At 43.6% G+C, this 14,391-nt stretch overlaps 1 protein-coding gene across 1 annotated transcript; it reads left to right on the plus strand.

The window, feature by feature from the left end:
- The first annotated feature begins 3,383 nt into the window (after nt 1-3,383).
- Nucleotides 3,384-12,167, plus strand: LOC109901299 (ATP-binding cassette sub-family E member 1). The gene is made up of 19 exons (XM_020497346.2): nt 3,384-3,548; nt 4,422-4,575; nt 4,797-4,882; nt 5,007-5,104; nt 5,225-5,342; nt 5,591-5,728; nt 5,864-5,933; nt 7,509-7,605; nt 7,697-7,786; nt 8,066-8,187; nt 8,748-8,821; nt 9,080-9,227; nt 9,311-9,370; nt 9,774-9,832; nt 9,977-10,087; nt 10,345-10,487; nt 10,695-10,817; nt 11,230-11,341; nt 11,483-12,167. The coding sequence occupies exons 2-19, from the start codon at nt 4,473-4,475 to the stop codon at nt 11,528-11,530; spliced, it is 1,800 nt and encodes a 599-aa protein (XP_020352935.1). The 5' UTR covers nt 3,384-3,548; nt 4,422-4,472; the 3' UTR covers nt 11,531-12,167.
- The last annotated feature ends 2,224 nt before the right edge of the window (nt 12,168-14,391 follow it).

The raw sequence follows: 14,391 nt of genomic DNA on the forward strand, positions 1-14,391 counted from the left end.
ACCAAGCAGCATGGTAAGGTGGACTCCTGGACATGGGAGGACGTTCTGGATGGCAAGAGAGTCTACACATGGGAGGAGGTCCTGGCGGGAAGGGATCGCCTTCCATGGGAACAGGTGGAGGCAGCTAGGAGAGCAGAGGCAGCCGGAGAAAGGAACCAGCGGTATGTGGGAACACGGCTGGCAAGGAAGCCCGAGAGGCATCCCCAAAAATGTTTGGGGGGGAGGCACACGGGGAGTGTGGCAGAGTCAGAAAGGAGACCTGAGCCAACTTCCCGTGCTTACCGTGGCGAGCATGGGACTAGTCAGGCCCCGTGCTATGGGGTGATGCGCACGGTACCGAGGCTGAGTATTCACAGGCCGGTATGCTCGGTGCCAGCGTCCCCAATTTGCCGGGGGGAAGCTGGCATCCAGCCAGAACGGGTGGGGCCAGCTCTGCGCTCGAGACCGCCAGTGCGCCTCCACGGCCCAGTGTATCCTGTGACTCCTGCCCGCACTCGCCCTGAGGTGCGTGTCCCCAGCCCGGTGCCGGCACCACGCACCAGGCCTACAGTGCGCCCTACAGTGCGCCCGTCTGTCCTGAGCGGCCAGAGCCGCCCGTCTGTCCTGAGCGGCCAGAGCCGCCCGTCAGTCAGGAGCTACCAGAGCCCCCCGTCAGTCAGGAGCTGCCAGAGCCGCCCGTCGGTCAGGAGCCGCCCTTCACTCCGGCGCTGCCGGAGTCTCCCGCCTGTCCGGTGCTGCCGGAATCTCCCGTCCATTCGGGGCCTGCTTTAGGGGTCCCCAGTCCGAGGTCGGCGGCGAGGGTCGCCGCACCAAGGGCGCCACTTAAGTGGGCCAAGATAATGGTGGAGTGGGGTCCACGTCCCGCTCCAGAGCCGCCACCGCGGACAGACGCCCACCCAGACTGTCCCCTATAGGTTCAGGTTTTGCGGCCGGAGTCTGCACCTTTGGGAGGAGGGTACTGTCACGTTCTGACCTTAGTTTCTTTTTATGTCTTTGTGTTAGGTTGGTCAGGGCGTGAGTTGGGGTGGGTAGTCTATGTTCTTTTTTCTATGTTATGTTTATATGTCTTGGCCTGGTATGGTTCTCAATCAGGGACAGCTGTCTTATCGTTGTCTCTGATTGAGAACCATACTTACAGTGGGGCAAAAAGTATTTAGTCAGCCACCAATTGTGCAAGTTCTCCCACTTAAAAAGATGAGAGAGGCCTGTAATTTTCATCATAGGTACACTTCAACTATGACAGACAAAATGAGAAAAATAAATCACATTGTAGGATTTTTTATGAATTTATTTGCAAATGATGGTGGAAAATAAGTATTTGTGCACATAGCCCAAAGCTTCACGGTTTGGTTTTTTCTTCTTCGTTTTGTCGGAATCATTTTTGAATATAGAGAAAATGTATGCTTACCATGCTGCACCTTGGTCTAGTCCTTCCAACAGCCGTGACAGTACACATGTGATACATTATGTTGTTCCTGTAGTGTTTGTAAACACCCTGGTAGGTTGATTAATAACCTGAACCAGATTTCAGGCATTGGTTACAGTGAGAAGCTTCCTCTTGAGTGGACAGCTTGATGAAAACCTGTCAATATTCAGGTCCCCAAGAAAGTATATCTTTCTGTTTACATCACATACACTATCAAGCATTTCACACATATTATTTAGTTACTGACTGTTAGCACTTGGTGGCCTAAAGCAAAACCCCAAAAGAAAAGGCTTTAGATGTGCCAGGTGAACCTGCAACCACAACACTTCAATAACACTTGACATAAGATCTTCTCTAAGCATTACAGGGATATGGCTCTGAATCTATACAGCAACACCTCCCCCATAAGCATTCCTGTCTCTTCTATAGATGTTATATCCTTGTATTGCAACTGCTGTATCATCAAATGAATTATCTGAGTCTCAGGAACGGCTAATATAATAATGTTATCTGATGTTAGCAAGTTATTGATTTCCTTAACCTTATTTCTAAGGCCATGTATATTAATATGGGCTATTTTCAGCCCTTTCCTGTGTAGCTTATTAGAGATAGACATAATATGGAAAAGAGCAAACAAAGCAAGAGGAAAGAATATACATTCAACGGTCCATTAATCAATTGGTGTGTGTGTGCTGTGTGTGTGTGCTGTGTGTGTGCTGTGTGTGTGCTGTGTGTGTGCTGTGGGGTTGAAACTACGAACCCATAGGCTTGGCTCTCTCATCCCTTCCAGACTTCTGGGAGGGAGGGTAGACAATAGCAGATGTAAGCAATGTCCACACGCGCTCTGGCATCTTTCATGACTGGGAAAAGTTATTTCCTCTTCTGGTGCACAGCTTCAGGATAGTCCTCGTTGAGGAAGATACAGTATATGTTCCTCCCAAATTCTTGGCACTTTCCAGAACAGCTACCTTCTCCTTGAACCTCAGGAACTTGACCACTATCGGCCTGGGCCTGTCACTTACGCTGGTAGTGGGTTTTCCAGTCCTGTGGGCGCCCTCCACTTCAATCTTCCTGTGGTCCATCTTCAATTTCTCAGAGATCATTTCCCTCACTTTGACCTCAGACTCCGTCCAGGTCTCATGTGGAGATTCTGCAATTGCGTCCACAACCATGTTATTCCGCATTGATTGTCCCTTGAGATTTATCCGTCAATGTTTTCATGGATTCAAGGATTCACATTCAGAACTGATGTCCTCTCTCGATGACTAACAGATTGCTGTCATCTTGCCGTTCTCCTGTTTCAACTCATCGAGCTGACCCTGGGAGAACTGCAAGCTGTTCTTCAGGTCCTGGACCTCTCTGGTCAGATCGTCCAGTCTTTTATTAGTTTAATAAGGCTGGTGCGGTCTTCCCAATGCATCACTGGAGGCACACTGTCTGCCCTCCAGGACCCGGTGTCAGGAAGGCCAAGAAGATCATCAATGACCTCAGCCACCCAAGCCACTGACTGTTAACCCCACTATCATCCAGAAGGCGAGGTTAGTATTAGAAGAGCATTAGAAGCCTCCTCCCTAAGTGTGTTCTATTATCAATGAACCTACCAGGTACCTCCCCAGAGCCTTAACCACGAGCACCCTCATAGATATCATCCTAATGGGCCTATGTAGTTAAAATAACTTGTTTTCGATAAGTAACATATTTCCCTTTTATTCATTTGATGGCATGGTGAACCCATTGACACACTTTTATTTATTAAATTAAGCCATTGTATTTTACAGAGGTAAAATTATACATCAGCTTGAGTTTACATTGAAGGCCTCACAAATTTAAAGTCAACATTTCTGATCATACACTTCAATTTCTTTTTATGAATGTCTAACAGATGTTCTGCGTTGCCATCACCTCAAATAACCTATTCCCACTTTTTATTCTCGTAGATTCCCTACGTCACAGCGACGCATGGCTGGACGTCGCTAAACTTTACGCATGGGAGCGCCATTTTTCTCCCGGCGTTCTGTCCCTGTTGTGAACACGTTGTTTAATAAAACACCGTAGTAAAACGACACTTTAAAACCAAAAATATCATACCTGGAGGACAGAAACACCCGAAGAGTGTTTCTGGGTGAGTTGGATTGATATATAAATTATATTAATGACAAACTTGTCAAATTACATTTTAATGGGCTGCTTTTCCAGCTGGCTAGCTAACAGAGCTAGCTTAAACGTCAGCACTGTTCGTTAGCCAATTAGCTAGCTAACGTTAGCTTGCTAGCTAGTGTATCATAGCCGCATCTGTTTTCACATGACAGCTGTTCGTTCATTTGATAGTTTATAACTGACACTTAAATTACGTGTTTAATTATAGGTCACTGATACTAGTACGCTGGCTAGCTAGTTTGTATAGCCAACAGTGTCGCCTGCCAGCTGATTTGGATGACGTGACCGTTAGGGTAACGTAGCTAGCTAGGGTAAACTAAGTGTTAGTTGACAAACTTGCTAATGTAGCTAGCTAAACTGTCAGTGGCATACGCACTGCTCAGCTAGTCTCTGTCTCTTTGCTAATCGCTATCATTGTTTCATATTTCAGTGTTACTCGTTCAGTGTTACTCTAGTTGTACCTACTAAGTTATAACGTTATCCATCTTGCTTTCTTGTCTCGAAGTGGGAGATGGATACGAGAGAGAAATAGCTAGATACATTCTTCTCTCTTGCCTCACCCAGATTTGGGGCACACACTTAATGTGTTGTGAAATCTGTTGTGAATGTATTGTAATGTTTTTAAAATTGTATAACTGCCTTAATTTTTCTGGACCCCAGGATGAGTAGTTACTGCCTTGGCAGAAGCTAATGGAAATCCATAATGAATACAAATAGTAATTTACAGGCCATTTCTGTATTCAATCATCCAAACTGTTATTAGTCTGACTCACTGTCTCTGCAGACGCTACAGGCCTAACCCTTGTCTGATCTAAACTCTCATATCTCTGTATCGCAGTACTCTGGGGAGGGATTCTGCTCCGCCAAGAATTGACAAGAGGCAGGCAGAATGTCGGAGAAAAACACCAGAATCGCCATTGTGAATCATGACAAATGCAAGCCAAAGAAATGCCGGCAAGAGTGCAAAAAGAGTTGCCCTGTGGTTCGGATGGGTAAGACTTGTGTTGCATCCTTTCCTACTGTGCTGAACCTCGTACTTGAGAATCTAGGCCTATTATAATATCACTGACACATACACTATAACTAATTCCTCCGGGTCTTGAGGCAGTAGCCTAAACGATAATGCCTAAAGTTATGTACAGTTGAAATGGTCCATGTTGACTTTTTTCAAGACTCAATTGTCATTCATCTTTGTAATCTTTTTGTCTTGCAGGCAAACTGTGCATAGAAGTCACAGCTCAGAGCAAAATTGTGTGGATTTCCGAATCGCTCTGTATCGGTTGTGGCATCTGTGTCAAGGTAAAATCGTAACAAAATTACTGACACGCTATTGATAGGAGATGTGGACGAGTAGTTTTTTTCTTTATGCATTTTCCTTCAGTCCTGATTACTTAGCACGGACTTCTTTTTTTTTTTATTCCAGAAATGTCCATTTGGGGCCTTGTCTATTGTCAACTTGCCAAGCAACCTCGAGAAAGAGACAACTCACAGATACTGTGCCAACTCCTTCAAGTTGCATAGGTGGGTTACTTTTCAAGGTAAAGAGAGCTGTGTTTGTCTCATAGACCTGTAGGCCTAATCTCAATGAATGTTTGTTTCTCTTGAATCCATGGACTGTACTTGTGCAATATTCCATTCCAGATTACCCATTCCCAGACCTGGAGAGGTTCTGGGACTTGTGGGCACCAACGGAATCGGGAAATCTACGGCACTGAAAATTCTGGCTGGAAAACAGAAGCCTAACTTGGGGAAGTTCGATGTAAGTGTGTAACTATTAGTTTTATGACACAGCCTTGTAGAGAATGTAGCCAGATGTCTAATACATTATTATCTAGCTTTACAATGTTTAAAGTGTCACTTAAGTCCCTCTGCATAATTATGTCAGCAGAATGACCTTACAATGTCAGCTAAATGACTGAAATGCAACTAGTTACTAAAACACTGTGCTGTTACCATCGCTCTTATCCCTAGTTTCAAAAGCTCAATTCTCTCCCGTTCCTCCACCAGGCTCCACCAGACTGGCAGGAGATCCTGACCTACTTCCGTGGCTCTGAGCTCCAGAACTATTTTACCAAGATCCTGGAGGATGACCTGAAAGCCATCGTCAAGCCCCAGTACGTTGACCAGATCCCCAAGACTGTCAAGGTCAGTCAAGCCTGTGGGTGTGGGTTCAGACCTGTAGAAATGAATGCGGGGATAGAATTGGTGCATTCCAGATACACAGATCTGTACAGAATTGTTGTCTGACGGGCTAACAGTAGTGCTGTGTTCTGCCACTAGGGGACTGTGGGCTCCATTCTGAGCAGGAAAGACGACTCCAAGACTGAGACCATCGTCTGTGAGCAGCTTGGTAAGTTTAGATTGGTTTCTCACCTTGTCTTTTCTCTTGTCTATAATTTGTGTATATGTAATCCTAACTCTTTCCATTTATGTTTAAAAAAAATGTTCCTTTTGACTAGAGGTCGACCGATTTATTGGAGGACCAAAAAAAGCCAATCCCGATTAATCGTCCGTTATTTTTTATTATTTTATTATTACATTACAGCATTACTGAATGAACACTATTTTAACATAATATAATACACCAATAAAATCAATTTAGTCTCAAATAAATAATGAACCCTGTTCAATTTGGTTTAAATAATGCAAAAAAGTGTTGGAGAAGTAAAAGTGCAATATGTGCCATGTGCCATGTAAAAGCTAACGTTTAAGTTCCTTTTAACATGCGTCTTCAGTATTCCCAGGTAAGAAGTACTTATTATAGGACTCTTTCGCTCTATACCATTTGTATTTCATATACCTTTGACTATTGGATGTTCTAATAGATACTTTAGTATTGCCAGCCTAATCTCGGGAGTTGATAGGCTTGAAGTCATAAACAGCGCAATGCTTGAAGCACAGCGAAGAGCTGCTGGCAAATGCAGGAAAGTGCTGTTTGAATGAATGCTTACGAGCCTTCTGCTGCCTACCACCGCTCAGTCAGACTGCTCTATCAAATCATTGACTTAATTATAATGTAATAACACACAGAAATACGAGCTTTAGGTCATTAATGTGGTCAAATCCGTAAACTATCATTTCAAAAACAAAACGTTTATTCTTTCAGTGAAATACGGAACCGTTACGCGTTTTATCTAACGGGTGGCATCCCTAAGTCTAAATATTGCTGTTACATTACACAACCTTCAATGTTATGTCATATTCATGTACAATTCTGGCAAATTAATTACGGTCTTTGTTAGGAAGAAATGGTCTTCACACAGTTCGCAACGAGCCAGGCAGCCCAAACTGCTGCATATACCCTGACTCTGCTTGCACAGAACGCAAGAGAAGTGACACAATTTCCCTAGTTAAAATAAATTCATGTTAGCAGGAAATGTTAACTAAATATGCAGGTTAAACTATATATACTGTTTTTAAGAAAGGCGTTTATGTTTAGGTACACATTGGTGCAACAACAGTGCTTTTTTCACGAATGCGCTTGTTAAATCACCCGTTTGGCGAAATAGGCTGTAATTTATCATTGAATCAACAGGCACCATATCGATTATGTGCAACGCAGGACAAGCTAGATACACTAGTAATGTCATCAACCATGTGTAGTTAACTAGTGACTATATTAAGATTGATTGTTCTTTTTAATAAGATAACTTTAATGCTAGCTAGCAACTTACCGTGGCTCCTTGCTGCACTCGCGTAACAGGTAGTCGGCCTGCCACGCAGTCTCCTCGTGGAGTGCAATGTAATTGGCCATAATCGGCGTCCAAAAATGCCGATTACCGATTGTTATGAAACCTTGAAATCGGCCCTAATTAATCACCCATTCCGATTAATCGGTCGACCTCTACTTGACCCACTTCTACAGTCAAGTTGTCAGTAAAATATACAATTTGGCCAGTTGTTTATTTAATCTCTCCTGTCCCAGATCTGACTCATCTCAGGGAGAGGAATGTAGAGGACCTATCAGGAGGAGAGCTGCAGCGCTTTGCCATCGCTGTGGTCTGCATCCAGAGAGCAGACATGTAAGTCAACAGCACCAGCTTCAGTGGAAGCCATCCAAGACTGAATATGTTGTGGTTCTTAACGCGGCTCTCTTTATGTGGTTCCTTCCAGCTTCATGTTTGACGAGCCGTCCAGTTACCTGGATGTTAAGCAACGTCTAAGAGCTGCCGTCACCATCCGCTCCCTCATCTCCCCAGACAGGTCTGTTACATTACATGATGCTCTCATTAGAGACCTGGGTCCTGTTCAAAAGGGCATACAATAGCAAAGCGTTTTGCAACGGAAAAAGAAAAACCATAGTTTCTCATTGGACAAATTCAGGCAGTACTGCTATATTCCTAGTAAACACCAACCTGGTAGTTCCTCCCTATTTCACTTGGTTTACTTTTGGTTTTATGCCTACTTGAATATTATCCACTTCTTCCATCAGCTTTTTCTTGTCTTGTAGACTCTTGACTCTTATTTTGTCCGCTCTCCCAGATACATCATAGTGGTGGAACACGACCTGAGTGTGCTGGACTACCTGTCTGACTTCATCTGCTGTCTGTACGGAGTGCCCAGCGCCTATGGAGTGGTCACTATGCCCTTTGGAGTTAGAGAAGGTAGGACCCTAAATACTTCATATTACACCATAAACACCACGCTGTCTGTAAGGAGTGTCCAGTGCTTATGGAGCGGTCACTGTGGCCTTTGGAGTCAGGGAAGGTGAAACTACCTCTACCACCCTCTTACTTCATTCACAATGACGCCCTGGCTATTGGTATGTGTACTTTATCCATTGATATCAATGCAAATAATAATAATAAAGTATATCCTCAGTACATGGCAGGCTACAGTCTAGTCTGTGAAGACAAATGAAGATCTGTCTCAACTTGATCTCTGCTACAGTAAACCCCCACTCTGACCCCACTAGGGACCAACTCTAATGGGTCTGCTGCAGAGCCAACTGGTACAGACATTTCAAAGCCTTAAGGCCGTAGCCTAGCGCAGCACCCCATAGACCACCCCTCTGTCACTTACCCTCCAAATGGTAACACAGCTTTTCACAATCTGTCAGTGGAGCATATCACCACAACCAATGGATATCTTCCCAATGCACACCTGTCCTGTTCACTTGACTACTTCACCTCTAACCCCAGGCCTCCTCCTCTCCTTTCTCCAGGCATCAACATCTTCCTGGACGGCTATGTGCCCACGGAGAATCTGCGCTTCAGGGAGATATCGCTTGTGTTCAAGGTAATGTGATACAATTAAGCCTGATGATATGTGGCATATGGCCAATATACCACGGCAAAGGGCTGTTCTTATGCACGATGCAACGCAGTGCCACAAACCCCAGAGGTGCCTTATTGGTATTATAAACTGGTTACCAACGTAGTTAGAGTAGTAAAAAGTATATATTTTTTGTCTTACCTGTGGAATATGGTCTTTCAGCCAATCAGCATTAAGGGCTCGAACCGTCCAGTTCATAATAATGTAGTAATACAACACTAGGTGGCGGAGACGGCCAACGAGGAGGAGATCAAGAGGATGTGCCACTACCAGTACCCCCACATGAAGAAGAACATGGGAGACTTTGCCCTGGAGATCCTGGAAGGAGAGTTCACTGACTCTGAGATCATGGTCATGCTGGGAGAGAATGGTGAGGAGGCAGGGGAGGAGTGTGTGTGTCTTTCTCAACCAAGTTCCATATAATGAGTGTTATTTCTAAATCCTCTCTTTCAGGGACGGGCAAAACCACGTTCATCAGAATGCTGGCTGGCCGTCTGAAACCAGATGAAGGGGGTAAATAACATTTGACAAATTTGAGTTCCTCTTCGCATCGTCTAATTGCTGGAACCATGTACTCTAATATACACTGAGTGTACAAAACATTAGGAACACCTGCTCTTTCCATGACATAGACTGACCAGGTGAAAGCTATGATCCCTTATTGATGTCACTTGTTAAATCCACTTCAATCAGTGTAAATGAAGGGGAGGAGACAGGTTAATTAAGGATTTTTAAGCCTTGAGACAATTGAGACATGGATTGGGTATGTGTGCCTTGCAGAGGGTGAATGGGCAAGACAAAATATTTAAGTGGGACTGTTTTGAAGGCTAAAGGGGGTGGTGCAACACAATATTAGGTATTGTTTTGTACACTCTCGGTCCATTTTTTTCCTAAACATTTTCTATTACTTCCAAAGGGGAAGTGCCTATCCTGAACGTCAGCTACAAACCCCAAAAGATCAGCCCCAAATTCAAAGTAGGTACCAACCAGTCACTGCCTTGACAACTACACACCTCTAACAGACACCTGCCCCTCATCTCATGAGGACATCCTCATGTCCTCTGTCTGTAGGGTAGTGGGCCCTTCAGCCCCTGACTAACTTCCTCATGTCCTCTGTAGGGTAGTGTGCGGGCTCTGCTCCATGAGAAGATCCGAGACGCCTACACTCACCCCCAGTTTGTGACTGACGTCATGAAGCCTATGCAGATTGAGAGCATCATCGACCAGGACGTAAGTTGTGCTTTCTGGGTTGTGTTCAGTTCTCATTGAATGTTTTGCAACGGTGCGAAATGGGGTGTTACTACTACCTGAACAGAATAAAACATGTTTGATGCAAATCAATTTGCTGCACTGTGCCCCAATGGACCATGCACACTGGACCAGAGAATGAAAGCAAGCATTTCTTATTGGACATGTCCAGGTACTCCCTGTTTCAGTCTGTTTTTCTCTGTTTGGTGTCTAATGAGCACCCCCCTGCTTGTCTCTAGGTCCAGAACCTGTCCGGAGGAGAGTTGCAGAGGGTGGCCATGGCCCTGTGTCTGGGGAAACCAGCTGATGTCTACCTGATAGACGAGCCCTCCGCCTACCTGGACTCTGAGCAGCGTCTCGTGTGTGCCAAGGTCATCAAAAGGTAATCACACACACTCTGATCCTAGATCTGTGGTTAGGGTGGGGTGAACTTCTACCTCCAGCAAAGCGATCCACCTCGTGCTGTACATTGCTCACAGCAGTACCAGTCACAAACCCTGAATATGTTGTTTGACAGGAAATACAGAAACCCTACAACCTCTCAAACCCTAATGGATGCCATTGATTTTGATACATTCATTGTTTGTAGATTCATCCTCCACGCCAAGAAGACTGCGTTTGTGGTGGAGCATGACTTCATCATGGCCACCTACCTGGCTGACCGCGTCATTGTGTTTGACGGTATTCCCTCGCGAAGCACCGCTGCCAACACGTACGTTAACCCTCCCCATCCATTTGGCATGAGTCTCATCCACTGATTTACCCAGCAGCATGACGTCTGCTGTTCTTATCTGTGGTGGCTATTAATATCTGCTGTTCTTATCTGTGGTGGCTATTAATATCTGCTGTTATCTGTGGTGGCTATTAATATCTGATGTTCTTATCTGTGGTGGCTATTGTTTTCTTCCTCTAACTTGATGGAACTCTTAGCTCCTTCAATCTGCTTATTGGGTGATTTTTAAGAAAACTGTCAAGTCCTGACTGAAATTGATGTTCCAGTCTGACAAAGTGGTATTTTCATGACAAGACAGACTGAAATCATGCTAAGATATGGGTTGTTAGGAACCCATGTTTAGCTCTTAAATAACTGTGTAACACGGGCCCGTCATCTTTTGACCTCTCAGGCCACAGACCTTACTCGCAGGGATGAACAAGTTCCTATCACAGCTGGAGATAACGTTCAGGAGAGACCCCAACAACTTCCGACCAAGGATCAACAAGATGAATTCCATAAAGGTACAGGGAAATACTGTGTTTAAAACCTACATTTTTATTTACATCCCTTTTGTGCCTTTAGTAAACCTATTGACTTTCAGTAATTTCATTCAGCATCACTCCATTTTATTTCATTTGCTCTCTAATCTGTTGTTTATCTAGGATTGTGAACAGAAGAAGAGTGGGAACTACTTCTTCCTGGACGACTAAAGGACCAAACCCTCCCGCCATCAGAGAGACCTCCATGTCCATCCTCCTCAAGCCCTGACACCTGTATGGCTGTTCCAATACCCACACTAGCATTCCATGCTACATTGCTCCATTCTAAGTGATGTTAGAGTAGGTATTTGGAACGTAGCCCTACCCTACTGGCCCCCCCTTGGGCCGATGGCTTAGAGACCCAACCTGGGTGGACCACCAGAGTCATTCGTACGCGTGCACACACAGGGTGAGTTTGTTTTGCATTGCCTGTTGCACTGGGGTGTACATATTAGACCATTGGTCCTAAAGTGAAATCTTCAACCACCCGTGTGCACAGGGCTATGCAAAACAAACTCGCCCACACACACCTACCTTTGGGAGCCAAAGGAGTGTTTTATCAAAGAGTTATTCAATTCATGTCATTTTAAAATAGTATCTTATGAATAAACACCATTTCCTGAGTATGGTGGAGTTTTTTAAAAGTGAAATTGTGGGTTGTCCACAAGAGAGCAGCAGACTACTGCAGTTCGTTGGTTCTCCATCAGAAAATGGACATCTGAAGTAATACATCATCTATTTACTGGAATTAAAGGCAATGTACCTTCATATTCTGCGGTTCAACAATTAAAAGCGTCTCTATACAGTTCTTGTCAATGTGTTATAGTTAATGACAATTGTTATTCCACAATTCAATTTGTCCTCCAGACTAAGAATCAAGTTTATAGCATTTACAGAGCAATTATTACGTTGCCATACAGCTTTAAAGGAAAAATCCACCCAAGACCACAATTCCTTTTATTTGCAATATTAAATAACACTGTTAGAATGTTTTTTTGTGAACAAAAGTATTTATTTTGTCATTACAATGTTGGTAGCAACATGTGGAAATCTGTTGCAGCTCAAGTCAACTACAAAACATGCAACGCTCTATGGGCTGGCTGGCGAGCTAGGTAGCAAGCTAGTAAACGTAGTTACATACAATAATACCAAGTTAATATTAGCATGTGAAGTAGCTAGCTAGCTAGCTGTTAAATCGCCTAAACCAACAATCCTGTAGGAGTCTTAAAATCTCACCAGGGGCTCGCAGTGTGACATTCGCAACGACACCCTGGACTAAAGAGGCAGACAAATAGACCCTCTGTTAAATTACACATTTCTCGGTGTGGGAATAACCTCCCACGTTATGACATCGGCCAGTATTGAAATCTGACATGTACAGTTTTGGGGAGTAATGGATTACATGTAATGTAATCGGTTACATGTAAGGGACTACAAAACAACTACCCGTAATCTGTTACATTACCAGCAAAAATATTGTAATCAGATTAGATACTTTTGAAAAACTAAGATGAATACTTTTAAATTCAGAAAGGATATTTGCGAAAAATCTTTGCCACTTCTGTTTTGTCAATGACATTCAAATCAGCATCGAAAAAAAGGTCGACTTTAAGTGTGTTTCTTGACACACCAAATGTGTTTGCTGGATCGTGGGAAAAGAGTAGGAATAGTTTGGACTGTAGCCTAGAAAAGCCAGTCTTCCAATTGTGCGACTGCTGTCGGCAACCAATTTGAATAAACGCTTGGAGGCAAGGATGACAGCAGTGGTGTAGTATCCTTATCGCCGTAGATCACTTATTATTGATAGCTACATAGCACATTGATGTGAATCACACTGGTTGTGGATGGCTGTTCACAAATCGAAATATTTTAACCCAATAATGGTTGATTTCAATCAATTTAAGCTGCCTATCAATCATTGCTTTTGAAACCAGTGGACAGCCAATGAAACATGTGCTATTGCAACAACTGCATAGTGCGGATCCAAGCCTATGGAATAAAAGGGGCTTTTATTGCTCAATGTAATTCATGCTGATAATTTAAAATATCCATTGTCCTAATGGACACATGCTTGAACTTGTACACCTTTGATAGACTTAAAGGAGCAGTCTGTAGTGGCTACATCCATTTTTGGATTTATAAATTAGAATTATATATCCATTGATTTTTGAAGAATATAATTTATAAAGGACTCATGAGCTTAGAACCCAAAACATTAGCTTGTTTTATTCCTATGTTTATGAACGTTGTAAATGTAAACAAACATTATATAGCCTCATAACATGGTTAAAAACATTTTTATATCATGGACGGTCAGTCGTGAGGGCGATGCCATTTTCTACCACACGGTGGCGACAACTATTTATGAAGGCGTTTCTTGTTACTTTTCAGTTCTGATTCTTGGTCTTGTTAGACTACTACTACTACTACTAGACTACTACTGAACTGTTATTTTCAATGCATTATGTTGAAGCTGATTTTATAGAAGTGTTCATATTGATTGTGATATATTTTTTGACTTAATATTTAAATAAATAACATGTGTATATATATATTTTTTTTGGCAGAGGTAGGGGAGTTCTCATGTTTAACCCTTCACTGCCAGTGGGTAGGGGGGGCAGCTATTTCTCCAGTTACTTCCACACCTCTGGCCAGGCCAATTACACAGGCAAGTGTTGCGCTTTCCACATGATTTAGAGCTACCTCAACTCAGTGCATTCAAGTGGATTTCCTGGCGGACATTGTTAATGCACTCGCCAGAGTTGTCTTCTACGTGGACAGGGGCCATAGACCTTCTAGGAGGGAATGTGGCCATGAACCACTCGAGGCTCTGTGGATTCTGAAGACCTGGGAGAAGCTCACTCTGAAAATGGGTGTACAATATCACGTTACCAAATGTTCGCTGTCAAAGAAGACATACCAGTATGTAGTACCCACCTCAATGAGGGCGACAGTTTTGAAGGGTGTCCAAGATAAAGCCGGTCATCAGGGGCAACAGTGGACGTTGTACTTGACGAGACAGAGGTTCTTCT

This window comes from Oncorhynchus kisutch, linkage group LG7, assembly GCF_002021735.2.
Source record: "Oncorhynchus kisutch isolate 150728-3 linkage group LG7, Okis_V2, whole genome shotgun sequence".
NCBI classification, from domain to species: Eukaryota; Metazoa; Chordata; class Actinopteri; order Salmoniformes; family Salmonidae; genus Oncorhynchus; species Oncorhynchus kisutch.

Excerpts from the sequence above, each read along its gene's own strand:
- LOC109901299 (XM_020497346.2), top strand. The coding sequence starts at position 4,473 with ATGTCGGAGAAAAACACCAGAATCGCCATTGTGAATCATGACAAATGC. Across the intron at positions 4,883-5,006 it reads GTTGTGGCATCTGTGTCAAG|AAATGTCCATTTGGGGCCTT; the intron begins GTAAAATCGTAA and ends TTTTTATTCCAG. Across the intron at positions 5,934-7,508 it reads CATCGTCTGTGAGCAGCTTG|ATCTGACTCATCTCAGGGAG; the intron begins GTAAGTTTAGAT and ends CTCCTGTCCCAG.